The 24,433-nt window shown below is 50.8% G+C and overlaps 13 protein-coding genes across 13 annotated transcripts; 7 read left to right on the plus strand and 6 right to left on the minus strand.

The window, feature by feature from the left end:
• Positions 1–557: 557 nt before the first annotated feature.
• HO173_009373 (uncharacterized protein) lies at positions 558–3,460 on the minus strand (the record flags this gene model as incomplete). Its single annotated transcript, XM_037311263.1, has 3 exons — positions 558–828; positions 878–3,302; positions 3,352–3,460. 3 exons carry the CDS (start codon positions 3,458–3,460, stop codon positions 558–560), a joined length of 2,805 nt encoding a protein of 934 aa, XP_037161697.1.
• Positions 3,461–3,942: 482 nt separating this feature from the next.
• On the minus strand, positions 3,943–4,959 carry HO173_009374 (uncharacterized protein; the record flags this gene model as incomplete). Its single annotated transcript, XM_037311264.1, has 1 exon — positions 3,943–4,959. One exon carries the CDS (start codon positions 4,957–4,959, stop codon positions 3,943–3,945), a length of 1,017 nt encoding a protein of 338 aa, XP_037161698.1.
• A 595-nt stretch (positions 4,960–5,554) lies between these two features.
• Positions 5,555–6,749, plus strand: HO173_009375 (uncharacterized protein; the record flags this gene model as incomplete). Its single annotated transcript, XM_037311265.1, has 9 exons — positions 5,555–5,590; positions 5,642–5,745; positions 5,795–5,835; positions 5,955–5,974; positions 6,048–6,112; positions 6,179–6,229; positions 6,281–6,420; positions 6,557–6,615; positions 6,681–6,749. 9 exons carry the CDS (start codon positions 5,555–5,557, stop codon positions 6,747–6,749), a joined length of 585 nt encoding a protein of 194 aa, XP_037161699.1.
• Positions 6,750–7,395: 646 nt separating this feature from the next.
• Positions 7,396–9,410, plus strand: HO173_009376 (uncharacterized protein; the record flags this gene model as incomplete). Its single annotated transcript, XM_037311266.1, has 3 exons — positions 7,396–7,507; positions 7,562–7,930; positions 7,981–9,410. 3 exons carry the CDS (start codon positions 7,396–7,398, stop codon positions 9,408–9,410), a joined length of 1,911 nt encoding a protein of 636 aa, XP_037161700.1.
• Positions 9,411–10,641: 1,231 nt separating this feature from the next.
• Positions 10,642–11,304, plus strand: HO173_009377 (uncharacterized protein; the record flags this gene model as incomplete). Its single annotated transcript, XM_037311267.1, has 2 exons — positions 10,642–10,784; positions 10,866–11,304. 2 exons carry the CDS (start codon positions 10,642–10,644, stop codon positions 11,302–11,304), a joined length of 582 nt encoding a protein of 193 aa, XP_037161701.1.
• Positions 11,305–13,496: 2,192 nt separating this feature from the next.
• On the minus strand, positions 13,497–14,192 carry HO173_009378 (uncharacterized protein; the record flags this gene model as incomplete). The annotated part of the gene is made up of 1 exon (XM_037311268.1): positions 13,497–14,192. The coding sequence occupies one exon, from the start codon at positions 14,190–14,192 to the stop codon at positions 13,497–13,499; it is 696 nt and encodes a 231-aa protein (XP_037161702.1).
• A 609-nt stretch (positions 14,193–14,801) lies between these two features.
• Positions 14,802–15,206, plus strand: HO173_009379 (uncharacterized protein; the record flags this gene model as incomplete). Its single annotated transcript, XM_037311269.1, has 1 exon — positions 14,802–15,206. The coding sequence occupies one exon, from the start codon at positions 14,802–14,804 to the stop codon at positions 15,204–15,206; it is 405 nt and encodes a 134-aa protein (XP_037161703.1).
• A 94-nt stretch (positions 15,207–15,300) lies between these two features.
• On the plus strand, positions 15,301–15,675 carry HO173_009380 (uncharacterized protein; the record flags this gene model as incomplete). The annotated part of the gene is made up of 1 exon (XM_037311270.1): positions 15,301–15,675. One exon carries the CDS (start codon positions 15,301–15,303, stop codon positions 15,673–15,675), a length of 375 nt encoding a protein of 124 aa, XP_037161704.1.
• Positions 15,676–15,960: 285 nt separating this feature from the next.
• On the plus strand, positions 15,961–16,356 carry HO173_009381 (uncharacterized protein; the record flags this gene model as incomplete). Its single annotated transcript, XM_037311271.1, has 1 exon — positions 15,961–16,356. The coding sequence occupies one exon, from the start codon at positions 15,961–15,963 to the stop codon at positions 16,354–16,356; it is 396 nt and encodes a 131-aa protein (XP_037161705.1).
• A 635-nt stretch (positions 16,357–16,991) lies between these two features.
• On the plus strand, positions 16,992–17,672 carry HO173_009382 (uncharacterized protein; the record flags this gene model as incomplete). The annotated part of the gene is made up of 1 exon (XM_037311272.1): positions 16,992–17,672. The coding sequence occupies one exon, from the start codon at positions 16,992–16,994 to the stop codon at positions 17,670–17,672; it is 681 nt and encodes a 226-aa protein (XP_037161706.1).
• A 287-nt stretch (positions 17,673–17,959) lies between these two features.
• HO173_009383 (uncharacterized protein) lies at positions 17,960–19,417 on the minus strand (the record flags this gene model as incomplete). Its single annotated transcript, XM_037311273.1, has 1 exon — positions 17,960–19,417. The coding sequence occupies one exon, from the start codon at positions 19,415–19,417 to the stop codon at positions 17,960–17,962; it is 1,458 nt and encodes a 485-aa protein (XP_037161707.1).
• Positions 19,418–20,048: 631 nt separating this feature from the next.
• Positions 20,049–22,711, minus strand: HO173_009384 (uncharacterized protein; the record flags this gene model as incomplete). Its single annotated transcript, XM_037311274.1, has 3 exons — positions 20,049–20,573; positions 20,628–21,082; positions 21,136–22,711. The coding sequence occupies 3 exons, from the start codon at positions 22,709–22,711 to the stop codon at positions 20,049–20,051; spliced, it is 2,556 nt and encodes an 851-aa protein (XP_037161708.1).
• Positions 22,712–23,069: 358 nt separating this feature from the next.
• Positions 23,070–24,072, minus strand: HO173_009385 (uncharacterized protein; the record flags this gene model as incomplete). The annotated part of the gene is made up of 5 exons (XM_037311275.1): positions 23,070–23,247; positions 23,355–23,463; positions 23,546–23,712; positions 23,760–23,829; positions 23,883–24,072. 5 exons carry the CDS (start codon positions 24,070–24,072, stop codon positions 23,070–23,072), a joined length of 714 nt encoding a protein of 237 aa, XP_037161709.1.
• Between the last annotated feature and the right edge of the window lie 361 nt (positions 24,073–24,433).

The following is a 24,433-nucleotide window of genomic DNA, read 5'->3' on the forward strand; positions in this document are numbered from 1 at the left end:
CCCCCGACGGTGCTGACGATCCGTCTCATCCCATGAACCGACCAGCCACCCATCACCACATATCGCGACCACGTTTCGCCCCCACAGGAGCAGTTATCAGCACGGTAGCAGTCAAGAACTCCCCTGTTACATTGTAGAACTTCACGGAGGCGACATGCGAGGCGTGAAAGTGGAAGAGGAAGAGAGATGATCGTCAGTGCCGTTTCCGATGCGAAACCTTTCTTCTGTACATCGTGACGGCTGTGGGTTTTCAAGGTGGCACTATGGAGGGAGGTGTGTGGTTATGATCGAGTCTTTCAAGCGACTCCTGTGACACTCTTTCCACTGTCGACGCAAGGGGATAGAAATAAAGGCAGGAGTATTCATTTTCCGATGGATCTGCGTGTTGCGAAACAACACTGTAGGAGGCTTCTACTTGCATGAGGAAGAAGCGTTGTAGCTGCAGGTCGTATGTAACATGATAATGTACATATCCACATAGTGCCCACAAATATATACACCCACCGTGTTCCACTCGTTCAGATGCTAGCAAGTCCAAATCTCAATCCCAATGCTACTCACATTACCATGCAGCCGATACCATACATTGCTCTCTCCACTTTGCTCTTGATCTGATACCAGTCCGCTCGCCTTTCCGCGAACTGATAAACTTCCTCTGCGCGAAAAATCCCATGGAAACGGTCCCCGTCTGCAATGATGGTCGCAAGCTCCTTCGCATCAGCGGGATCGACTAGATATATCTGGGAGAGCTCGCGAAGCGCCTTGAAAAATTGAAGTAGGTCCTCATTCTTGAGTGTTTGTATGTACGTGAAGTAGAGGTTCATGTCACTGGGAAATGGTCAGCACCAAAACCTGATCGGTAAAAGAGTTCAAGCACCTTATCAATTTGAGTGAGCCGTTAACGCTGATACGCTGTCTCTTTAGATGTTTGCACAATGCTGCAAAGAGCCTCATTCCAACTTCCTGGTTGAAAACATCAAGCATATTCTTGTCCGTGCTGCCGACCAGCATCCTCGTGTGGGACGAAACAGTTTCGATGACTTGTATTGCTGCCTGACTCGGACCAATATCCATAACGTCAGGATCGCCTCCGCTTGCAGCACCTGGGTTGAAATCCTGAGGTTTCTGGCTAGTAGCGTTCAAGTATTCTACTTCTGCCATCAATACCTCGATACCCTTGTTGAGCCCAGCGGCCACACGTTCGTCAAGTATTTGCTCGAAGCGTTTCTTCTCCTTGACAGCAGGGTTGAGGAAGTCATTGCGGTCAGAGAGCTTGGTTGTGATAAGTTCCTGTTCGTAGAAAACGTCCAACATCTGTTGAATCAGATCTCCCACATTAACAAGCTCCAGAAAAGTGACCAGTGGCGTGACGCCGGACCCCTGTTGCTCGTCGACCTCTTTAGGTTTATATTTTGATAGATGATCCACTGCCTGGTCGAACCCAGCTTTGATGTGGCGCGTGCCCAAGGTCTGCAGTAGCGAGATAAACACGAGCTCACACTGTAGACGGGCATCGCTAGCGATATGCCCACCAACTTTGACAAAGACAGCGGCTCGTTCGATGCTTGACTTCGCAGTATGAACAAGGTTCAAAGCTACTTCAATACTGAAAAGAGAGCGAATCCCTTCCAGCCTGGAGTTCATGATTGCGGCTTTGGCAGCCAATTCCGTTGTAGGTGGCTCTGGCAATTCCGTTGTAGGTCTGTTGACGCTCAAAGTAGTGCCATTGATGACGCCTGGACTTGACGGTCTTGTAGAAGTCTGAGATCCGGAGACTTCTGTGGTTGCCAGGGCTTCTCCATTCACCAGGGCTTTTGCAGTGGCCGGCTTGCCACCGAATGGTGATGACATTGGGAAGGTGGGCAGCACATTAACAGGCATCATGACGACCTTCTTGAAAGAGGTCAAAAAATCCCTTTTGTCAGCTTGGCGATTGACATTGGACATAAACATTGATTGCATAGATGCATCTTGTTCAGAAAGCTGTTTTTCCCAGTTGTTGACTTCCGCAGAGGACTTCTTCTTGAAAAATTCCAATTCTTCTTTCAGGTAGAGATCGATGTGAGGTTCGAAGATAGTAGCAATGACCTCGTCCAGGGTCTCGTAGAAATCGTCTCCAGAGGCAGATGTTGGCCGCAAAGACCTGGTCATCTCCAGAAACTGGTCGCAAGTAGCGGATACGGCTCTCAAATAAGACTCAATATTCGTGCGGTGTGCTTCATCATACAGGGTGGTCAGATAATCGGAGATAACCGCTTTACCAACTCGTTGCACAAAGGGTACAATGGCATTGACAGAAGTGGGAAAGATCTGGTCGATGATGCCGACCTGCTCATTGAAAGCCGTTGATACGTTACTGAAGAAATTGTACGACTCCTCCGTCGAGAAGCTGCCAGGGCCTTTTCGGTTCAGGCAATCCAGGGCATTCCCTAACCTGTACCTTGAGCCAATGATTGAGCTTTTTGAGATAAAGAGCTCTACCCCCGAATGGCCACCATTAAGATAGGCCAGCACATGTGCATACTTTCTCATCTTCCCAGCGACATCTCCAGCGTCCAAAGCTTGCTCAAACTCCTTGGAGACTGCCATCTCGAAGGCTCCGACCAAAGCATCGAATTTCTCCTTCCTTTTCTGCCATCCTTCAGACATGTCACTGTTAGAGAATTTGCTGATGTTGAAGAGCATCCGGGCTTGCTGAGTTGGGTCTCGGTAGGTGCGGAAGACTGTAGCATGCGTGTGATTCTCGCAGCGTATGGCGTCTAGATAGAAAGGGGCCAGAGCTCCATAGACTTTGCCGTATTCTTGCCGTGCGAAACCCCGGAGTGAATAGACATGAGCAAAGATATCTATCCGTGACGCAGTATCTTGCGATTTGTAGGCTGCGGGCCTTCCTCGAGGAGAGGTTTCAATCGCATCGAATCCGTCTTCAATGGGTGGCGCTACTTTCAATGGGCCACCATTCGTCTTCCCTTCGTGTTCTGCAGCTTCTATCGCAGCGTCGAAAAGGGTAACACTGGGTCGCTCTGGGTTATCGGATCCGTTCGTTCCATTTGCTGTACCATTGACCCCAATTCCAGCACGTTTGGCTTCCTCTTCGTGTATGCTCTGCAGCGTCTCAGATCTCTTACGTCTTGCGGCCTCTGCGCTCTTTCTGGCTTCATTCTCGTCCCAGCATCCCATTAGCTGTAGTCTTTGCACCCATCTCGTGTCATCGTAGACCATCTCCCGCATCCGTTTCGACACGCGAGCAAATCGCAGTTGGCCTGGGACTGGTAGGTAATCGAGAATGGTGGACAGGATCTCTAGCAACAGTCAAAAAACAATTTCAAGCATAACGATTAGCTACAATACCTGCTGGAAATACTGGCTTTGAGCTGACAATCTGAGCCTCCCGCAAAGGAGCCAATATTGACTGCCTTGAGATGCCACCCTTCACGTTGACCCTCTTGAAGGCGGACATGATCTCTGAGTTCTAAGAACATTGGAATGTATCAGATGAAGGACTTTTGAGGTGTTTTTGTGTGGCCGCGGAAAGAGTTTGAAGTTCTACGAAGGACAATGAGTAGCGGGAAACTGCGGAGCGAGGGAACTACTCAAGAACCTCATGGAGAAAGAGCGATTCAAAATCTTGCTTTGTTTGCAGATATTTATACGAATGACAGGAAGTAGAATGACTTGGATATGTACATTAATTGAAATATCAGCAAGCATAGCTGCTCAACTTTCATAAGCACGCGAAAGTCTGCTGCTGAGACGTCTTAGCTTTATACGAGTAGGTAATTATAGTAACGTTAAGGCAGCTCTCCTCAATTCACGATGCCCAGAACGCCAGGCCCATGCCACAATGCAAAAATCCCCTGTAAAGAGACCACCCAACACCTCCCATGTGACGTCCTCGTAACACATATGCTCAAAAACCCCCAAACCCCGATCGAACAGCCATTAGAACCTTCTTCCTCTACCGTGCTCTTCTGGCGGCGGGGTTCCCGGAGGATGATTCTCGAAAAGGTCTTCCAGGTATGCGCTTGGTGCACGGCCCTGGGGTGCTGCGGATAAATTGAGGCTGCTGTTGCTGGCATGTATCGTCAACCCTGCACTACTGAGTCTTGCAAGCGTCGAGTCTGCGCCTCTGCTTGGTGGCGAACTGGGGGACCCGGGTGGACTTGGCCCAGTCGACCTTGCTCTTGAGTATCGATGATTCTGAGGTGCAAGATTTGAAAGCCCGATTCCTCCACCCCCAACCTGCGTCATTCCAGATCCACCACCAGGCGCAGAATTGGCAGCAGCATAATACCCAGCAGGAAGATAACTAGACCCTCGGTTACCTGGGGTCTGCATGCCAGTACCTGCCGTAGGCGAGAAGAAAAGGCTTCCGTGAGCTGAAGAAGGTGTCTTTCCCCCTCCTTTCCCGCTTGCCGCTAGATGGTCGAGACTCAACGTAGACCCAGGTCCTGGACTAAAGTACGGGCCAGTTGACTTGCCATTGTTTGCTCTTGGATCTCCCACACGCGAGTATTTGGACGATTGTGCGATCGCAGCCCTTTGAACGGATCGGTGTAATGACCAGGCAACAAGGCCACGCCAAGCAAGGACAAGTACGCCAATGAAGCCGAGAGCAGCACCGACGCATATGAATACGGTTCCATCCGGGAGAGACGACTTTTGCATGAAAGGCGCGTCAGCAGTTGGTGGTACTGTGGGAGCCGGGTAGTTGTCCTGGGCTAGCTTCGGCAGACCCGTTAGAGCCGCTGCGTCGGTTGAGGACGCACTGGCCGAAGAGCTAGTAGAAGATACGGTAGAGGTTGTGGAAGATGATGCCGTAGTGGACGATGTGTCTGTCGTGGAGGAAGCGCCCGGCAGTTTGACGCCTAAGTCCTGCGCTGCCACATGGTTGACGAGAAAGACAGAGACAAAGAGGACTGATATGAAGCATGGCTGAGGCTTCCGGTGAAGCCGCATCGTTGACTCTGCCTTTCGCACAGCTGTATTTATCCAAGTCGGGCCCTTCTTTTGCTTGATATCCTATGCTTGTGCTGAATTTGCCAAATCATATAATAGCGACGGTTGCAAATTATATGATGGTCGACGAGTGAGGGCTGCGAGAAATTATTCGGGTGGTGAACGTGGAGTAGGGAGGATGAGAAGGCCGATCGAGTTGGAAGGCGGCCCCTGTTTCAATTAGGTAAGTCTTTGTCCACGTAGTGTAATGAATGCACGAATGTTGCAATATGGCTGATACTCGTTGAGAAGCGAGTGTCGAGTTGTCGAATGGCGTACAATGAGTGTGTCCTGTATGTTGACTTAGAGAATGATTTGCATGCTTGATGCAGATGCTGGGACATGCATGTCGGAAAAAGAGCATGGGCCATAGCTGTGTTGATTCCCGGCATCTTTTTCACGCTAGCCAGCTGCAGGGCAAGTCGGGGGGCAACGGTCCGAACGAAAGCTAAAAATAGCCAATATCGAAATCTTCCAATTGTGATTCTCGTTTCTCGCTGGCCAGAGTCGCATTCTGATATTAAGAAGAACATCAAAGTAGTATCACAACCAAGTAATGGGGGTAACTAAAAAAACACGCAAGTTCGCCCAGGTAAGTGATAGTTGGTGTATTAGAGGGATCCCAACTCAAACCTTCCTCCAGGTCAAAAGAATCATCGGCCAGAGAGATGCTCGTTTAAAGAAAAATCAAGACAAGGCCGTGATCGAAAGCAAGCGCAAATCCAAGGATGAGCTTGTTCGAGAGATGTCGGCCTCCAATTATTCCCTGCAGTCGTACCTCTCTAACGCCTCCCAGACCTCAAGTTTCCTCGTCTCTTTTCTTCCAATACAACACAGGTACGTATCCTGTTTTTGTACCTCTCCCCCCGGCATCGGTGTCTCGAGAGCCAAGCACATGTGCCTTGTACTACCCGACTCGAATCAGACGGAAATGCTGACCCCGAACGTCTACGCAGCTCTCGTCCCACCATATTCCGTATGCGATCTCATTTTCCATCTTATCCTCAACTATGTCCCATCATTCAACTTCTTACTTTGATTATTTCTAGGTCCTTATTGATACAAACTTCTTATCTTTGACCGTTCAGCACAAACTCGAGATTTTGCCGACGATGTAGGGAGGCATCTAGATTCCTTTGTCCTGGGGCCACAAACATCTGACGGTTTTTACGTGGATCAGGATGGACTGTCTCTACGCCAAATGCATACCGATCATCACTGGGTGCGTCATGTAGGTTTTCCACGTTTTGAGAGTCTTTGATAATGCTCACTCTGTGTGCAGGGCAGAACTAGAAAAGCTAGGGCAAAAGTATCGTATAGCGCTGCGAATTGCAAGAGATGAGCGGTGGGAGAGATTAAAATGTGATCATAAGGGTATATATGCCGATGATTGCTTGGTGGAAAGGGTTCAGAAACACAAAAGTAAGCTGTATCTCAGAGTGTTCAGTCCTGAAGGATTTTCGAACATCAGTTGCGTGAGGCATGTTTTGCCAGCACTTGACTTTTATATCCTTGATGCAATGATATCTTTGATGCAACGCTAACCTTCGAATTCAAGTCTATATTGTAGCCACAAATGATAGGGATCTAAAAAGAAGGATACGGAAGATACCAGGTGTACGTGTTACTAGGAGCCTTCTTTCCATTTTACGGTGCATTGTCAGATATACTGACAGCCATAGGTGCCAATTATGTCTGTCGCCAGGGGAAAATACGTGATAGAGCGATTACCCGATGCGCCGGAAAAGTAGAGCAATATGTGCCACCTCGGATATCGAGGGCAAAGACCCTTGCTTCGGCTTGAGTGCTGATGGAAGCATGCATTAATGCTTTCAAGCATAGCTTCATGCCAGCTGACCTCCGTTGCTTGGTATTCCAAAGACCTGTGCTTCCGCCCTCAAGTCTCCATTCTAGGATGCCACCACTGTTTCTAGAGCCAGCAACTGGTACAGGCATGAGATAATCGACTCCCGAGCATTCTAGACAATAACAAATTGCCTTGGAACCAAAGACCGAGATGACGGTCAATAAGGGTGGATCCGGGTAATGAGCTTGAGCAGACAAATAGCTTGCTTAAGCGAGCGTAGGAATGGGGCTTTCAGTACCATATCATGCACTCATTATCTCCATATTTGGGTCGAGAAACGCGTTGGGGGAGGCTTAATATCATGAATTAGACATGCTCAGTCGACCTTTTAGAAGCTAGTGTGTAAATCAATATATTCAAAATTCTCTCAATGATGAACTCTGATTCGCTAGTGACTGTCTGAATTTAGGGCTAGGTCTTTGTTCATGGGTTATCTTCGGTAAATCATGGGTTTCGCTGAGGATCTCAGCGTCTCCATTTCAAGGGACCTCAGACATTGTGAACATAGGTACTTCCCAGGAAACATAAAGATGGAGACTGAGATCCAATCCCCAGACAATGCACACAAACGATCGCGGGCCGATTTCGAAGACGGGAATGCAATTCCGGCCAAGCCCAACAGCGACTCAGTACAAAACGATGGTACATATATCCATAGAAGCTCTTCCTCTACTCACCTGGCTGATTTTTACATAGATAGCTCCTCTGAGGACGACTTTGGTCCGGCACTGCCTTCAACCGCACCAAAAAAGAAGCGTCGAAATCTTCCTTACGAAAAGCTATATATCTCCGCCCTCCCTACCTCTCCGCGCTACTCCAAATCTCTGATGCACAAAGACCAGCTTTCTTTCGTCACGGTTACTCCATTTACAGACTTCTTAATTACCAGCTCGGTAGACGGAGTCGTTAAATTCTGGAAGAAGGTTGCTGTAGGAATAGAGTCGGTGAAGGAGTTCAGGGCGCATGTTGGAGAAATCAAGAGTGTCAGTGTCAGCCAGGATGGACGCAGCTTTGCTACCGCTGGAGCGGACAAGACGATCAAAATCTTCGATGTCATTACGTTTGGTATAGTCCTTGGAACCAGTGCGAAGATTGCACGCTAACACACCGCTTAGATCTGCTAGCGATTCTCCAGCTGGACTTCACACCTAGATCAATATGTTGGGTCCATAGGCGCGGCGCCTCGCTACCCTTACTTGCTGTCTCACATGAGGCCGACCATATAATCAATATATATGATGGCAGGGGTGAATCGCAGACTTCAATACACCGAATTACCAGTTTGCACAAAAGCTCAGTGAGAACAATTGCGTACAACAATGGCTATGACTGTGCTATCTCTGCTGATGATAATGGTATGATTGAATATTGGAGCCCCGGTGGAAACTACGAGAAACCGGACAATCTTTTCAAGTATAAAAGCTCAACGGACTTGTTCGAGTTCAAGAAAGCGAAAAGTTTGCCAACTTCCATCACCATCTCACCTTCTGGTACACAGTTTGCAACATTTTCTTTTCCTGATCGAAAGGTCAGAGTCTTTGACTTTGCTACTGGCAAGCTCTACCGCACGTATGACGAGTCACTATCAACTGTCACCGACATGCAACAAGCCGGTACGGCGTTGCAGAAGCTCGAAGATGTGGAGTTTGGCAGGCGACTAGCTGTTGAACGGGAACTGGAAAATCCAGCATTTCAAAATAAGATCAACATAATATTCGACGAGTCAGGTAATTTCATCATCTATGGCTCTCTCCTGGGATCGAAGGTCATCAATACCCTGACCAATCGCGTCGTCAAAGTCTACGGCAAGGATGAATCGTTCCGCCCATTGAATCTGGCTATTTACCAGGGTCAACCTCAAAAGAAAGGTGTTGTCACGGTCTCCATGGCTGCCAGCGCCAATCCTCTCCTCCAAGAAGCCGAAGAGCGAGATCCGATGCTCGTTTCCACTGGCTCAGGAAAAGTCCGCTTCTATATTTTCACCAACGAGACCGATATCAGCAAGTCTTCTCGCGACGTTCAAAATGAAAAGCCCAGGAATCTCAATTCTCGCCAACAAGTCGAAGCCAAGCCTGCGGAGAGTGGTACCGCAGCCATTCTACATACAACATATGGCGACATCCACATCCGTCTTTTTCCCGAAGCTGCCCCCAAAGCTGTGGAGAACTTCGTCACTCATAGCAAGAACGGCTACTACAACAATACAATATTCCACCGCGTGATCCGGAAATTCATGATCCAGTGTGGCGATCCGCTAGGTGATGGGACTGGTGGTGAAAGCATCTGGGGCACGGAATTTGCGGATGAATTTTCTGCGCTCAAACACGACAAAGCTTACACGGTTAGCATGGCAAATGCAGGGCCAAATACGAATGGCAGCCAATTTTTCATCACGACAGAAAGGACACCTTGGTTGGACAGGAAGCACACAATCTTTGGGAGAGCGGTGCAAGGGCTCGATGTGGTGCATCGGATCGAGAATGCCAGAGTCTACAAGGAGAAACCGGAGGAAGATATCAAGATCGTCAGCATTGATGTTGCTTAAAGCGGGACATTGATACCGAGGAGTTGAGATGTTCATCTCTGAGGCCTAGCTAGCCTCACAACGCTAGAGTGGGCTTTTGCCCATCTGCCCTAGATTGCCAGGGGCATTTCTCCATTTCTGTTTGGTTACGATGATTCAAAGGCAAGGGCTCTTTTTCCAGAAACAAAAGGTTTGAGGTCAATTTTCGGTTTTCAAGGGAGCTGGTCGTCATAGCTTTACGGCGAGTATATTGTTGTTGGCAGTCTGGACTCAGGGGTCATATGAGTTCTCGGCTGAAGCGTGCATGCCCGGCATCTCTGGCGAATCATGCCAATGCTTGTTCCAATTGGGGAATACAGAGTGGAACAGCTCTCGTGGAATTCTTTGATGCTCCCTTTGTTTTTTTCTGCACTTGAAGGCGTACCTCCACTTGATCAGGCTTCAAGGACCGACCGTACGCATCAATCCGCAGTCTGATGCATTTCGTTGCAGGCTCCTGACGCGGTTTTTCGCCGAATAACCTCGCATACTGCAAGTTCTAATTCACTATTGCAGCCGTCTTCACACCGAACAAATTCCGCTTTGAGCTGTCCGAGAGAGATCTCAGCGACGTTGAGATGCCCACGACTTCAGTCTATCCCATAAAATGGAGTCACAGGGTATCAGGGTTTTCGTCAGGTGAGAAGTAGGAGGCGAGCCTTGCAATCGGACCGCAAGTCAAGGTCTGGACTCTGGAGCGCCTACTAAATCGTAGTGGCTTCATATCGGTCTATATCTGAAGGCCCATGCGACGATTTGGCCCAAGCTGGCGGTAGCCGTTCGCTGATAAGCAGCCTCACACGCGACTGCCGCTTTCAGTTACTGATTCTTAGGGTGGCTGCGGAAAGACAGTTGTTATGAAGCATCATAGCATGTCTACGCTGTACTTCGAAGCAGAGACTTTGGCATTGTTAAACTTCATAAAATCATGCTGTATGTCACTACGAACAAAGCTGTCTCTCGAATTTGCCGGCAAGGAAGGCGCCTACCTATCTTGGGGATCGAGCGCCTTTCTTCCAAGACCATCTTCCGCCTCTCGCGAGATGCGTCATGGTCTGATATTGTACGCTTTGTACCTGCAGAAAGACCCTGAGGCTAAGACCCATGAGACTTGTTTGATAACCGCACTGCCCGTGCGTTTTACTAATGCACCCCATTTCCACTTTTTTTCAGGTGCAGTCTTTGATGAGCACCCATCTGTCCCAACTTAGTCATGAAGTTCCTTCGTCTCTCTGTGCTACTGACCACTGCGAGAGTTGTCTTATCAGCTTTGGCAGCATCCAATGCCCAGCCAAATCTCTCGACCCTCCTTGCGTCGCCTCTCAGCAATACAATTACCAACGCCACAGGATCAAAGTAGGTCTCTTGGATGCCTCGACGTAACATCTTCAAAGTTTTCTCGAGTCTTAAACTATCCCACAGACTGACACTCCCCAGTCCCATCCAGAGATCAAAGTCCTATCACGTGCCCAACTCCCCTACCACCCTCATATTCATCGGCTACGCAGCAGCACCTACCCTCGCCCCTACCGTCACTTACCAGACTCTGCTTACTGCACTCAATTCCATCTACCACTCCGCCATCGTCAATCACGGCGATGGCCTCATCTTCATCGACACAGTCTCATGGTCTTACGGTGGAGCCATTGCCACCATTGAAAACCACGGCGACGCCCGTACCGGACAGTTGACGTGGAGCATGCTCGCCGATACCATGTATGGAGTCGGAGCCTTTTTCGAGAGAGAGGCGTGCTGGATCGGGGAGTGGATGATTGAGGTTGAGGGGTTGGGGAATATTGGGAGTGGGTTTATCGGTGCACGGGTGGATGAGAAGCTTGAGGGTACGCTGGCTGGGACGGCGGTTGAAACGGCTTGAATGTAGGTAGGAGAAAAGGATAGAGGGGACTTTGTAAATTTTGAACCCGTGTCCACGTCCAGTCGTCGTTTCTCTCGATATGCTTCGAAGATCAACGGCTCCATATATGCTTCTTTTTGCCTTTCATATCCTTCCAGGCACCGTTCTCCAAAATTTTCAAGGCCCTCACCCTGCTCCTGATGGTCCAGACTTGGCATTCACAATTATCTCTTCGCCGCCTCCTACGTTCACCTTTCGCGCTCACAATGCCACACTCCACAAAATCGTCTTTCAAGTCCTGGGTACATTGAAAAAAGGGTCAAGCGATCCAAATGGTTCTCTACCGTGCTACAGAAGCCATAACAATCCTGTCTGCACCATCTCGCAAAAGTATCAAAAGGCTCGATGATCTAGTTCTCCCTCGCTCCACAAGACTTTCGCAACGTCCGTGCTCGCACCACGCCGCGACCGTGATCAGTAGTACCAAATCACCCCGTCCTCGTCGACCTTCACCCTATTCATCCGGGACGATTTCACCCCGCCTTTTCCTCTTGCGGTCAGCTTCTCATATCCGCGATTGTTCCGTTGGGAGCTGTGAGCCCCTGCCCATTTGGGGCGGCGATTCGGTTTGGCGTTGGTGGAGCGATATCCGGAGTCCGTTTCTCTCGACGGTCGTGAATGTCCGCAGCCCATCTTTGTGGCTGTTTTGTTTTTTTTTTTTACTTTGGGGTCGGGTTGGGGAACGGAAATTGATGTTGGTGAGTTGGGAATCTAAAATGAAGAGGGGATGTTGAGATGTGGGCTCTGGGTATAGGGAACATAAAGGCAAGTGCTGTGATCGCAAACGTCAAGTCTCTTTGCTACATGTATGTCCAGCGCCTTTGACACGGCAATTTTAGGTCGTGAAACGCGTTGACGACAATGAACAGACAAAGGAATACCGATGCGATTGTATTATCCCAGACAACCTACCACACAAGACAAAGAAACGCTGCCCTCCTCCCTGCCTTTGTCCGCTCTCTAAGCGATCCACATCACAAACGGAACAGCTCCTGGCTGTCAGCGTCAAGGCATGCAGTCTGCCCCTTTGGAAGAATACTCGGTCGACCTTTTCCGTCGGCCGGTAGAACCAAACAGCGTGATGAGGAGGAGGAAAACATATAGGATGCCAAGACCGAGAAGAATCGGATGGCAGCTGTTGGGATTCGCGCACCCCAGTGGACACTTGGGAGCCGATGCGGGAGCCGCTCTTGAGAGGACGTGTACTGCGCCCATGCTTGCGGATGTCGAGTATACCGTAGTAGTGGTGGAGACTGCGCTGTGGTGGGAAATGGGAGAATGCTGGATATAGGCGATGGTGCAGGTATGCCTCGGCGCAAGGCCGTTCCTTCCTTCCTGTTTATATGTACCCAAGGAGTACAATAGCTTTGATGGCGACAATGGCGCGAGAAAATAATCATTGTGCTACACAATACCTTTACTGTTGGAGAGCAGAACAATCGTTATGGTTCGCCTTGGAGGACTCACCGAGGTCGAGAGCATTCTTGAACGTCGTCGAGAACAATTCCTTGGGCCTCGATCCATTCATCAACCACCACAGTCGAACAGTCGCACAAAGGAGCTCTCGTCGAAATTTGCACGCTTTTTCCTCACAGCAGCCCCAACCATACCCATACCATATGAGTACATTAGCAATTTCCGCCCTTGAATAATTCTCAGCATCTCGGATTCTGAAAACTGCACCCGCTAAATGTTGAACGGTACATAGGTCTGAGATTCGGCGGTGCTGGGAATTCACCCCCTCACCTGACTTTTCGGCCTACGCGCATCACTGTATAATCGGTCAAAGTCTCGGTTTATCATATGTCATTTGTCATCAAGATATCAAACTACAAGTGTGATAGTAACTCAAAGCTCAAAGCACGGATCACAAACTCAATTCAGCATGACTCGTAGATCCTCAGATTTCAATTGCGAGGAGTACTTGCTAAGTTCATGTTGTTACTATGACGGAGAATATGCAAACGGATGTATATACCGTTGAATTGAATTATACCCCGTTAGAAAGAAAAGCTAACGTGCTTTACCAGATTGAAAGATTGTACCAGTGTCGGATACTCCCCAAGACAGAAAGAGAGGATACTCCCAAGAAGGAAACAGATCAAAACTCCAAGACGTCATGACTCGACTACCCAAAACCCCTCACCCTCACCCTAATGGGCCACGATGAGCATATCCTGCGTATCGACCCGCAAACTCTGCGCATCCGCCATCCTGACCGCCTCCGCATCCGCCGCCGCCGGCGTCACGCCCGCCACGCTCCCGGCATCGATATAGGCGTCGAACTCCGCCGTGACCTGGAAGAAATCGACGACGACCGGCGGGGCCTCGCCGTCGCAGTAGACGAAGCCCAGCCCACCGTCGGAACCCTGCCGGATGTAATCCGGGTACGCGAGCAGGGCGGCGCGGTTCGGCGTCTGGGGCCAGGCGGCGTTGGCTTTGGCGAGGGTGTCGGGCTCGCCGGAGGCGGAGGGGCGGCCGTCGGCGAGCCGGCGGTGGTCGGACGGTCCGAGGGTGCCGTCGCTCATGCCGAGTTGGTAGTCGGCGTCGTACCACGTCGATCCCGCCGTGGCGGCGAAGTTGACCTCGTACCGCGCGCCCCGGACGCCGGCGGTCCAGGCGGTCAGGGCGCCGTTGAAGGTGGGGTCGAGGGCGACGCTGGTGGTTTGGCCCGCTTTCACCGCGATGCCGGTGCCGAGCCCGCAGGGGGTGGTCATGGGAAAGGTCCCGCTCGACACTTCCGCCATGTAGCAGATGTCTTTGGCGGCGGCGTTGGTGAAGGTGATGGAGCTGGCGGTGGCCGTTGCCAGAACGGCGGCCAGGGCGGCGAGGGTGCGGAGTGATGGCATTCTTTTTTGGTTGCTGTCTGCGATCTTTATATATTTAGGTTGGGTTCGGAGAGTGGCGGTGTCGAGCTGTTGGGAGGGATGCGGTGGAAGTGATGCTGAGGAGCTGAAGAAGAACAAGAGGCGAAGGGTATATATATGATGGCAACAGAAGGCAAGTATAACGCCTGCGAATTACAATGAGGTTCGTATTCTGTTGTGAAGAACAATGTGCACGAAGGCCAATGTGCACCATTGTGCAAGACACATTGGCAAAGGAACATTGACATATTAGCGAGTACAAAGCTTTTCGCGCGATGAGCGGCATCGTCTGGTTCGCGCACCATGAGACATGTACCGAAGGGAAACAAGAGACAATGAGATATTAAGGAGAGACATAGGAGAGCTTGTTCGGAACAAAGACAGCGAGTCGACTGAAAGAAGATTGGCATTATACTGTCTGACGACGACACATTGACCAAAACCGCGTACTTAGCTGTCCCAGATCCCATCTGCTAACACACCATATCCATTTCCCTTCTCTGTACAATTTCTCAAAACCATTACCACACTCCCAACTTCCCCAACCTCCAACCAAAACACCAAACAACCCTCCTCAACCCAACCACCGAAATGGGCTGCGCACCGTCCCGTCCCTCGAACCCCGTCCCCCGGCCGCGAAGGCAGACCGACGAGCCCCGAAAGCCCAACAACAGCCGCCTATCCCGCCCCTTCGACCCCAACATCCCTCTATACGTACCCCATTACCAACACCCGTCCGTAGTACCGCCCGTTGATCCGGCAAGGTACGGGGACGCATACGCGCAGCTGAACGGCCGCAGTAAGCAGAAGCGCGCGCCGACGCCGTACAAAGCACGCCAGAGTGTACGGCCGGTCGATCCGGAAAGGTACGGGGATGCGTACGCGCAGCTGAACGCCCGCAGTGCAACAGAAGGGCGCGCAGGCCTCGCGCAAGGATCAGAAGGTGCAGTATGCCCAGGGCCCCAGGGTCAAGAGTCAGGCGGTGCATTATTCTAAGGGGGATACGCTGTACTTTTCGAGTTAGTGCACCCATGCTGTAATCTTTAGCTTTGAAAGTGCGCGTTCATGGTCCTTGATACTTGAAGATGCCATGTGTGAACGCTATACCTTTGGTTTCTTCCGTATCACCGTGTCCAACCTCGTAGCGACTCTCATCAAGTCATTCATTGAAGCAAGCCATTACCCCCATCGAGTCTGGCAAGCTGGCCAAAAAGTCGCAGTCTTGGAGCGCCGGCCTAAATTGGTATCTGCAAGTTCATGGACGACTAGTATGCCGTTTCATGAGTACATGACCTCTCGTTTTGCGCAGGGATCTCAAGCTCGGGTAAGCCAGTACCATGGCAACTGCGCCAATCTTTCGGAAAATGCGCCTTTGGTGATGGGACCCCTGGCTTGTGTCTTTCATCTTGAGACAAGGGAGGTAGGGAAAAACATCGAGGAACGCTTTGATGAGACAAGACAATGAACAATCGACAAGTCATCCACAAAGCCTCGATCACGAAATGAACAAAAGTAGCAACAACAAACTTTATCCCATAAAGAGACACCACAACAATGGCGCCAAATGCTGAGCACTTGTATATACTCCTCGCATCTGTACTGTTAACGCTCATCTGAGATATCGTTCGTACAATCTCGTCTCGCCTTGAAGATACTCACCCCCCTACCCAAGCCGAGAGCGTCAAACAGTTCCCATTCTCGTTCCATCATACCAGGAATCGATTCTTCACCCAGAGCCACACGCATCAAAATGGGCTCCATCGCCTCTCGGCCCGTTCGAAGCATTACCAAGTTCAGACCTCTAGCCGTTCAAACTACTCTCTGGCTCGCCCGCCTGACCGAGATCCTTTCCTGGCTCAAAAACCGCATACCCTCCCGTCCCGTCAAAACCTACCCCACGCTCTCGGAGCCAGGCCCGCATATACCGGTCGAAGCCCCTCCCGTTGCGAAATATCTTTGCGGAGACCAAATCGATCGATATGACTCGGCCTACGCAGAAATGAGCCTGTCAAAGTGTGAAAGGATGAGAAGGCAGTCGGCTCCTGAGCCGCCCAGGCTGAGCGGCGCCAACGTTGATATGCCTGCGGTCGATGTAGATAGTGGCGAGAGGTTAGCTTTGACCGGCGATCCTTTTCTATTCTTGTGACTTTGAGCACAGACTTGGGTAAGATGGTTTCGAATTTGACTGATTCGGTTAGCTACCTCGGCACTGGAATTTTCCAGTCACAGGGGTTGCGAGTCTTCCTGCAGACCTGCAGATGCCGGTAGCAAATCAATCCAAGATGTTGAGATCCGTGTAAACGTCGCTCTTGGCCGCAAGCTCTGAACGTGGATAAGCCTCTTTACCTATCATCCCATCCCATAGTAGTATCGGATACTGTTCAAGGGTCACCGTCATGGATTGCGGCCACGCGTAAGTGCTTCAGCAACGCTGTGGGGATTTGCAGATGAAAGATGGCAGGAAGTATTTGGACTCATTAAGATCCCACCACAGCCCAATGACAACAGGACGATTGACAGGCTCTGGAGTGGCGCTGTACAGTTCTCAGTGGAGATGATCAGGATTGAGAGCAGATGCTCCCCCTCGACCTTGACGGTGATGAATATTGCCGTCGTCAACACGTTCAGATACTCTTGGGCATGAAAGCACACGCTCATGGCCACAGCACATTCGTTAGACTGGCTCGGCCTTTCGTTTGATCATTACCAGTTATGCATTGTTGGATCGCTTGTCCGTCGGTACTGCCGTCGGTGGCTTGTACAATTCCATCAGTGGAAGTAATGGACCCCGAGCAATATCCTTTCTTCCAGCTGCTTACCTCCAGCCTCGAGCCAATCCTCGACTCGGCAACTCCTGATCCTAAAGCGATCCTCGAAACGACTCTTATCGCAACGCTAAGAGGCCTACAAGAACTGCTCCGAAGAGAGCAACGGGCTGCATTCCATGACCATCTGCCAGGTCTGATCAGCTCGATCGAAAACCGTGTAGCTATTGCGGGTATTGATGCACATCCTGTGACGTTCCATGTCTTCTGCAAAAGCGTTGCAGAGCTTTTCGCGATAGTAGGCCGCGCAACTGGCCTGCTGCAACAGGACGGAGAGCCGAAAATAGATGGTGTCTCAACTCAGCTGTCCCGACCTCCACCTATCCCCGAGACCTCCTCATACCACAACACCGCCACGGTTGTAACGACAAACGGGACATCACAGAGACCAAGATCCTTCCCAGTCCGCAAAAGACTTGGTAGTGGAACACCAGAGACCAATGTGCGCTGGGATTCCGGAACGCAGATGCCCTACGCGCAGCTATCGATGAGTCACTGCATCAGGCTCCGTCGCCGAGAATGGCACGATCAGGTTACCGAGGAGGCGATGGCGGCTGTCAAGACGGCGATGGGAGGCTTCGCTACGCACTGCGGTCACTGGTATAATTACGCCAATGGCCGTCCTGTGAGCTTGTAATACGGCGGGTTTTACGTGTTTACCGACTGACCGTGTCGTGCCGTAGTTTGCGATTGGAGGGTGGAGCGGGCTCGTTGCTCGGAATGCGGAGCGCCGGTCGGTGGACAGGTTGAGTGGGTGACGAGGGCGAGGGATATGGAGGGTTGATGTATTTGGCAAATGTGGCCTGTGCGGGCGTGATGGCTTGAGATGATGAGCCAGATAGTGGATCTGCCACCATGAAAGCCGGGGGGTTTTTTATTCTCTTTGTACATAAGAATGTCTTACTTATGCATTTCACACCCCCATCAATAATGATCAGGGGGATCAGGGTCCTCATCCCCACTAACACTCGGCTCGCTCTCTCCCCCACCTCCCTCATGAACCATACCGTACAAACCATCCGATTCGCCTCCAATCAGCGGTGCCCTCTCCCCTTCCTTCCGCGCATAATGACTCCCCACGCTGATCGCCGCGACCGAAAGCCCATGCACCATCGTCGATCCCAGGACGATAAAGCAGACCACAGGCCACACCGTCTCTATAGCCTGCTTGTTCTCGTTCTCCGCGGGCGGGTGCGCGTCCGGTATCGACGTGCCGTTCTCCAGCATGGCGCGAGCTTCGATGACGAGGAAAAGCGCGCCGACGCCCATGGGGCCGAAGTAGCCGCAGAAGAGCGCTTCGCGGTACGTTCGGATGTCGGGGACGAAGCGCTTCATGGCCAGGACGATGGGGATGCGGCGGAAGAGGAGGATGAGGACCAGCAAGCCCACCAATCGGCCCGGCGTGATCGAGGGTGTAAATTCCGTCGGGGTGAAGGACCTCCACGGGATGATGGCACCGAAGTAGACGAACATGCTCGAGTTCAGCAGCAGGTCTAGTATTTCGGGCAGGTTTGTTTCCCTCGTCTTTTTCGCGAACCAGCCGTCCCATGCGAAACCGTAACCGGCTCCAAAGGCCACGAGGAAGTCGTCCACGCCCAGGGTTGAGCCGATCCCGACCGAGAAGATGGCGAGTAGGAAGTAAAAGACAAGGAAAGGCGCGGGACTGATGTACGCCCAGCGCTCCGCGAATCGCAGGCTTCGATTGAAAGAGTGGCCGATGACGAGGCCGATCAGTAGACCGAGCGTACATTGCCATAGCACGGTCCCAAGAACCCACTCTTTGATCGCAGCTCCCGGCGTCTGCTCGACGAGGAAGAGGATGCCAATGTACAGGAAGGGAAAGCTAACGCCGTCATTGCATCCACTCTCGGCACTGAGCATGTGCCTCAATCTCCTCGGCACTCTTTTGGAGAAGGTGCTCTCGGCCAGCACACTGGCCGCCAGCACGGGATCCGTAGGAGCGAGACACGCACTGATGATGAGGGCCGTCGTCAAATTGGTCTGCAACACCGCGTATACGAAGCCGGCGGTAATGAGCCAACTAAAGGTCATGACCGGCCCCAACATCATGCCCACGCTTTTCCAGTGGCGCGAAAAGTACGCTTTCGGCAACTCCACGCCGACGGTGAAACACTGTAGCCCAACCACAACCCTCGCTGCCTCCTGCGTGATGTCGTCCGAGAACCATCGTACAGAGCTGATGAGGTTTGCGCCTTGGGGTCCAAAGGCTATGCCGACTAGAGTGGCGAGTGGGGGTTCGGAGAGGTGGAGGCGGTTGCGGATGAAGGCTGAGAAGAGGGCGTATAGGAGGAGAAAGGCAGAGAGGATAAGGTAGACAAAGTGGGTGGGGGTTAATTCGAGCTGTTTGCTGATCCAGGACATTGCGGGAAGGCGCAGGGTGGGATTGGGAGGTGTGGAGGGAGAGGTGAGGTTGTGTGGAGGTTGGAGATAGTGGTTGGGTTGATGGGGATGATTCAGTATCTGGCTTTCATTCTGTTGCACATGCTCGGAGCGAGATCTGATGGTACGGAGTATTCAGGATGGTGAATGAATGAATACATGTGCATGTAGAGATGAAGAGTATACATAGAGAAGGGAGCTAGATATCGAGGTGGGGTCGTACTCGTATCTTACCTCAAACTCTGGATTTTGCATGGCCCACGGACTTCGCTGAACCTCTGTGGCTTTTCTTCTTAGCTACATCTATCTTAGCTCAAAACCCATGCAGGCAGTTAAAGTATCTTAGTGCCGGTTGTGGCCCGCTCCCAGATTCGCCTCGCTTAAACTTTAAGGTATCTTAGCCTCACGATTCCAAATACCCAATCACAATGACACGCCCGAGTGACGAAATGGAAAGATTACTATTCCAAGACCCAAGAACCACTTATCAGCCAATGTTATCTATTAAAAACGCTATGCTCGCTGGCGTTCATCCAAGACGCACAGTACCCTGCAAAGGAATCGAACCTATATACACCCAGGCCCATCATATTAACACCCATCATCAAGCTTATTACATATCCTTTCCCTTCTCTTCCTTGCCAGCATTTCTCACCAATGCCATGAAGCTCTCTTCACCCCCAACATCCCACGCACCTTTGCCCGTGCTATCTCCCCAACCAAGTACCCCTAGGACTTCTTCTTTGCCTCCATATAGTTTCCCTTCCAGTGCGCCCAAAACAGCCACCGCTGTTCTTATGATGACTCCGTCTCCATCGAACACCATGACGTCCCACACTCTGACCGCTCTTTCCACACCTAATCCATTTCCAGGACCTAGAAAAAGCGTGCGCATCATAGGTTCAAGCGCTTCGTGCGCTGTGAGGCCGAGTCCAGTGGGTGCTGGGTCGAAGAGATGGGCGTGAAGACGTGGAAATTTATGAGAGAGCAAAGCATCAGTGAGGGAATAGGCTTTGGCCGTTGCAGATGGATCGCCCGTCAGGAAGGCGAGCGGTAGGGGGCGATTGAGGAGGTTACAAAGGGTGAGGAAGACGGAGGTGGGATCAGGAAGGGTCAGGGAGAGAAGAGCGGCGATGAGCTGGTATGATGTTAGCTGGTCTGTAGGAACATTGACAGTTGGGTGGGATGTCACATGAGTGCCGTGACTGTAGCCGACGTCCGAGCGGTACATTGAGTAAGCCATCAGAACATCGACCAGATCACCGTGTAATGGGCCGCTCGGTTGGAAGATTTTGAGCTCCGGAAAAGCGACCCTAACGTCCCTCTGGATGGCATCAAACCAGACCTTCTCTTTATCCAGCTCTTCTTTGCCCGGCTTTACAAGTCGTGCTTCCACGTCTTTGGCCCTTTGCAAAGCCTTTTTGTATGTGACCTCTGTCAACGCAAGCTCATTTCCAACGGCTTTCTGCCAGACCTGAGCTCGTGATTTTGGTGCCACTCCCCTCCACCAAAGCTCACGAGTGCGGGGCTCTCGGACCACTTGATCCCAATTCGGAAGTACATGTTCCTCCCATATTCGAAGGAGGGCGCTTTTGGTATCGTCTTTGGCGCATTGAGAGTCAGCAACTTTCGCAGCTCTTTTCCTCTCTGGAATTTCTACATTAGCACAGAAAAGGATCAATACAAAGCATTCGACGTACCGGCTTCCAGAGAAAACTCCATCATTCGTTGGTACTCTTTCAAGTGCTTTTTTTCCTCTTTTTGGCTCTTCGGAGGCAGCCAGCTTGGTCGCGTCCTGCTAAGCACCTTCTCCTTTTCTTTGCTTATAGGCAGTGGATCAATCATAACGTTATTCTTTCGGAGAGGGGGAAGCTCCACCGTGCTCGTCCTCGACCTCGACAGCTTTTCCAGGCTTGATCTGAAGGACGTTTCCCCGTTCTGAACGGCTTCCTCATGTTGCTGTTCGGCCAAGACAGCATGGTTCTCGAATGCTTCTGTCAGCGATTTAGCTTCTTCCGAGAGCTCCGATAGTGCTACGTTCCAGGATTTTGTGCGTGATGCAGCAAAACCGAAATGATCGGGCATTGTTCCTGTAGAAGCACCTCGTAGCAAGGTCTTCGGTTTCCTTGGTGAAGAGGGTGGAGAAGTCATGTTGCCCGCCAGTGGTGAATTTGCTCTGAGGACTGGAGCGGTCCTTGGAGGTTGCGAGGAATGATTACGGGAGGAAGTGTGAAGAGGACTGGATCGTTCCGGACTTGTGCAAGGTGAAATCTTGGGCGAATCGGACGCAGATATTGAGGTCGTCCGCTCAGCGGGGGGTCGAGGAGAAAGCGGTACATTCCATAGACTCGCATCATCGGGAAGGTCTTCGTCTGAATCATTATATTCCGCTTCTAGCTCTGTTGTAGTTTTCCGGCTTGGCTGCCAAGAGCCACGTCTGGCTTGCGGATTCATCGCCTTTATTGGGGCTAATCTTGGTCTCCGAGGCGCTGCCGGGTTGGACATGGGTCTGGACACTGGGCAGACACCATTGGGAGATGGGCTCCGAGACAGGGTGCGATTGCTCATGGCTGCCATAGCTAATGATGGAGTCGAAGGGCTCCTCAAGCCTCTTCTTGGTGGTCCTGGAATTGGCAGACTGGCAGAATAAGTCGCGGAATGTTCTTTCTTCGGACCTTGCAATAGGGGGTAAGGCCGGTTCTTTCCAGCATTTGTGAGCTCTCGCATAGTAGCCATTGGGGGGGCCGCGCCGGCTACGGGCCGCATTGGTTTCTCCATGCCATGTAGATTCCGCCCGAAGAGATGATCTCCGTCAAGACCAATGTCTTCAAAGTGGGTAATATCAGATAGAATGCCGTCTGGGCCGGACAAAGAAGAGGAACGGTATGAGGAAGATTTGGAAGACTTGGATCCGGTCAGACCGGGAGGAGAGCCAGGGGCGTCGGTCATTTCATCGTCAGGTGTGACGGCAACATGAATCAGCGAGCGTTGGCATGTATGCGTTGGATGTGTGGTATAGCTCTTAGGGAAGCGAGTGATGTTGGTAGCGGTGTAGAGTGGGGGATGCAATGTTTTGTTGGTGCTTTCTGAGGATGAGAATGAGGGCGCTTTGAAGTCGACCTCTTGACAATGACGGTGAACGTGTAAAGAATGGCGGGCAGCACCTAGGATAGTGACAGGTATGTATGTACAGTAAGAATGGTAGTGGTCATCGACATCACCTAAGAGGTCAACAACGGAGAGAGCAGTGAAATTTGGGGTCAGAAATTCGGGCATATTTTCAGCCTTTCCGGAGTACGAGTAATCTTAAAGCGCGGGCGCGAGAGCCAAGACGAAGGATTTTCGTATCGGGCGATCCAATTGATGTAAGATACGACTCACTCGCAACAGCAGCTTCAATGTCTCGTTGAACCTCAATTGCAAGCTGTCCAAAGAGTACATCAAAGTAAAGAGGAGAAAATTGCAGAAATGCGACAGGAATATTGCGAATCTTTGTTTGTGGGGGCACTGTCAATGATTGTGGGGTTGGTGCATATGTGGCTGGCAACAAGATTACAAGCGTGCATTCCGCAGGGCTCATTCTTGGTAATATGTACCAGCATTCATTGTGCTCTGTAGAGGAGTATTATCTGCTCTAAAATTTATAATCTATAAATATAGCATCGCCTTCTTTCACGATCCTATTGAGCTTCCACATCTCCTTGGCTTTGTCCGACTTCGTCCGCCGAATCGCATCATCAAGCCAAAGGATGACAAGGCGATATTTGCTTTGCTTCTTTGCTAAGATGTTGCGAAAAGCTTTTGCCGCCAACCTGTGTATCATCCTTTGGTTAGCCTTGTGGCACGATTTTGCGACTGCAAACATGTGGGATTCCCGCGTGTTCATGCAGGGGTTGGAGCTGAAGCAGGGGCCGCTTACCATTCTACTTGGCATTTGCTGACCGTACAGCTATAGCCTTGCTCTGTCTGACGTTTGTGCTTGCCTTTGATGAGTACGAACGCCAATTCAACCAGATCGTGTATGGTACCTGCATATGTCATCAATGTATCTCGTTAGCTTACGTCCCACAACGATCTCTGCCTTTCTGATATGGACTCGACCAGACTCACCTATGAGCAGATCTAGGTGAGGGTGCTTCCCTCCTCCCATGCACTTGGCGTACCGATAGTACTTCATAGCTGCCTCCACAAAATTCTGATAGATGGTCGACAAGACTGTACCAGTGGAATTGAAGTTTGTATCGAGGAACATCTTGTGTGTCTGGATCTTCAAGGCACTGCAATTACTGTTAGCCAGTGCCGTTGGCCACTCAAAAGTACACACTTCAACGCTTTACGGTAAAAGGCCTTGCCCGGGACTTTTGATGGCTCGACGGTCAATGTATCCGCTAGCACTGTTACCCATTAGCAGAGAAACACGGTTGAGCTTTAGAGCGCTATCAACTACCTGTACCCTTCCTTCGATCTCTGTCTTTAGTGATTTCTAGTGTTTTGGTGTTAATTGAGTTACCGCAGTAGGGAAACTCAGTTCTTTCATGCAAGCAAGGCACCTGAGAGCCATTGACGATGACGTCGAAATTCGCAAGGCTTTTGACCGGATTCACCTCGACGCCATACTTTTCAACTCCGTCATGCATCACCTGCAGGAATTTCTTCGCGTGATCTTTGTTAGTTGTTATAAGCAGGAAATCATCAATAAGTCTGAGCAGGATACTCTGATCCCGTTCTAAGAACCCCAAGCATTCTTCTTCTAGCTCCGCGTAGAAATAATTGCAAAGCAGACTGGACAGGACCGAGCCTTGTGGTATACCAACCTTTTGCCGGAAGAATTTCTTGCCAATCTTGATAATGTTCCTCTCGACATGATCCTGCAAAAGGTCCAAGGTCTTTTCCTTCTTCTGTAAAGTCTGGACGATGCTGTTTACAAAAACAGTATTTTTCTTTGCTGTTCCCAGACCAGCACTTACGAAATCGTCGAAGCTTTGGAAGTCTGTGGCC

This window comes from Letharia columbiana, assembly GCF_014066305.1.
Source record: "Letharia columbiana isolate WasteWater2 chromosome Unknown Sc0000040_s0, whole genome shotgun sequence".
Taxonomy (NCBI): domain Eukaryota; kingdom Fungi; phylum Ascomycota; class Lecanoromycetes; order Lecanorales; family Parmeliaceae; genus Letharia; species Letharia columbiana.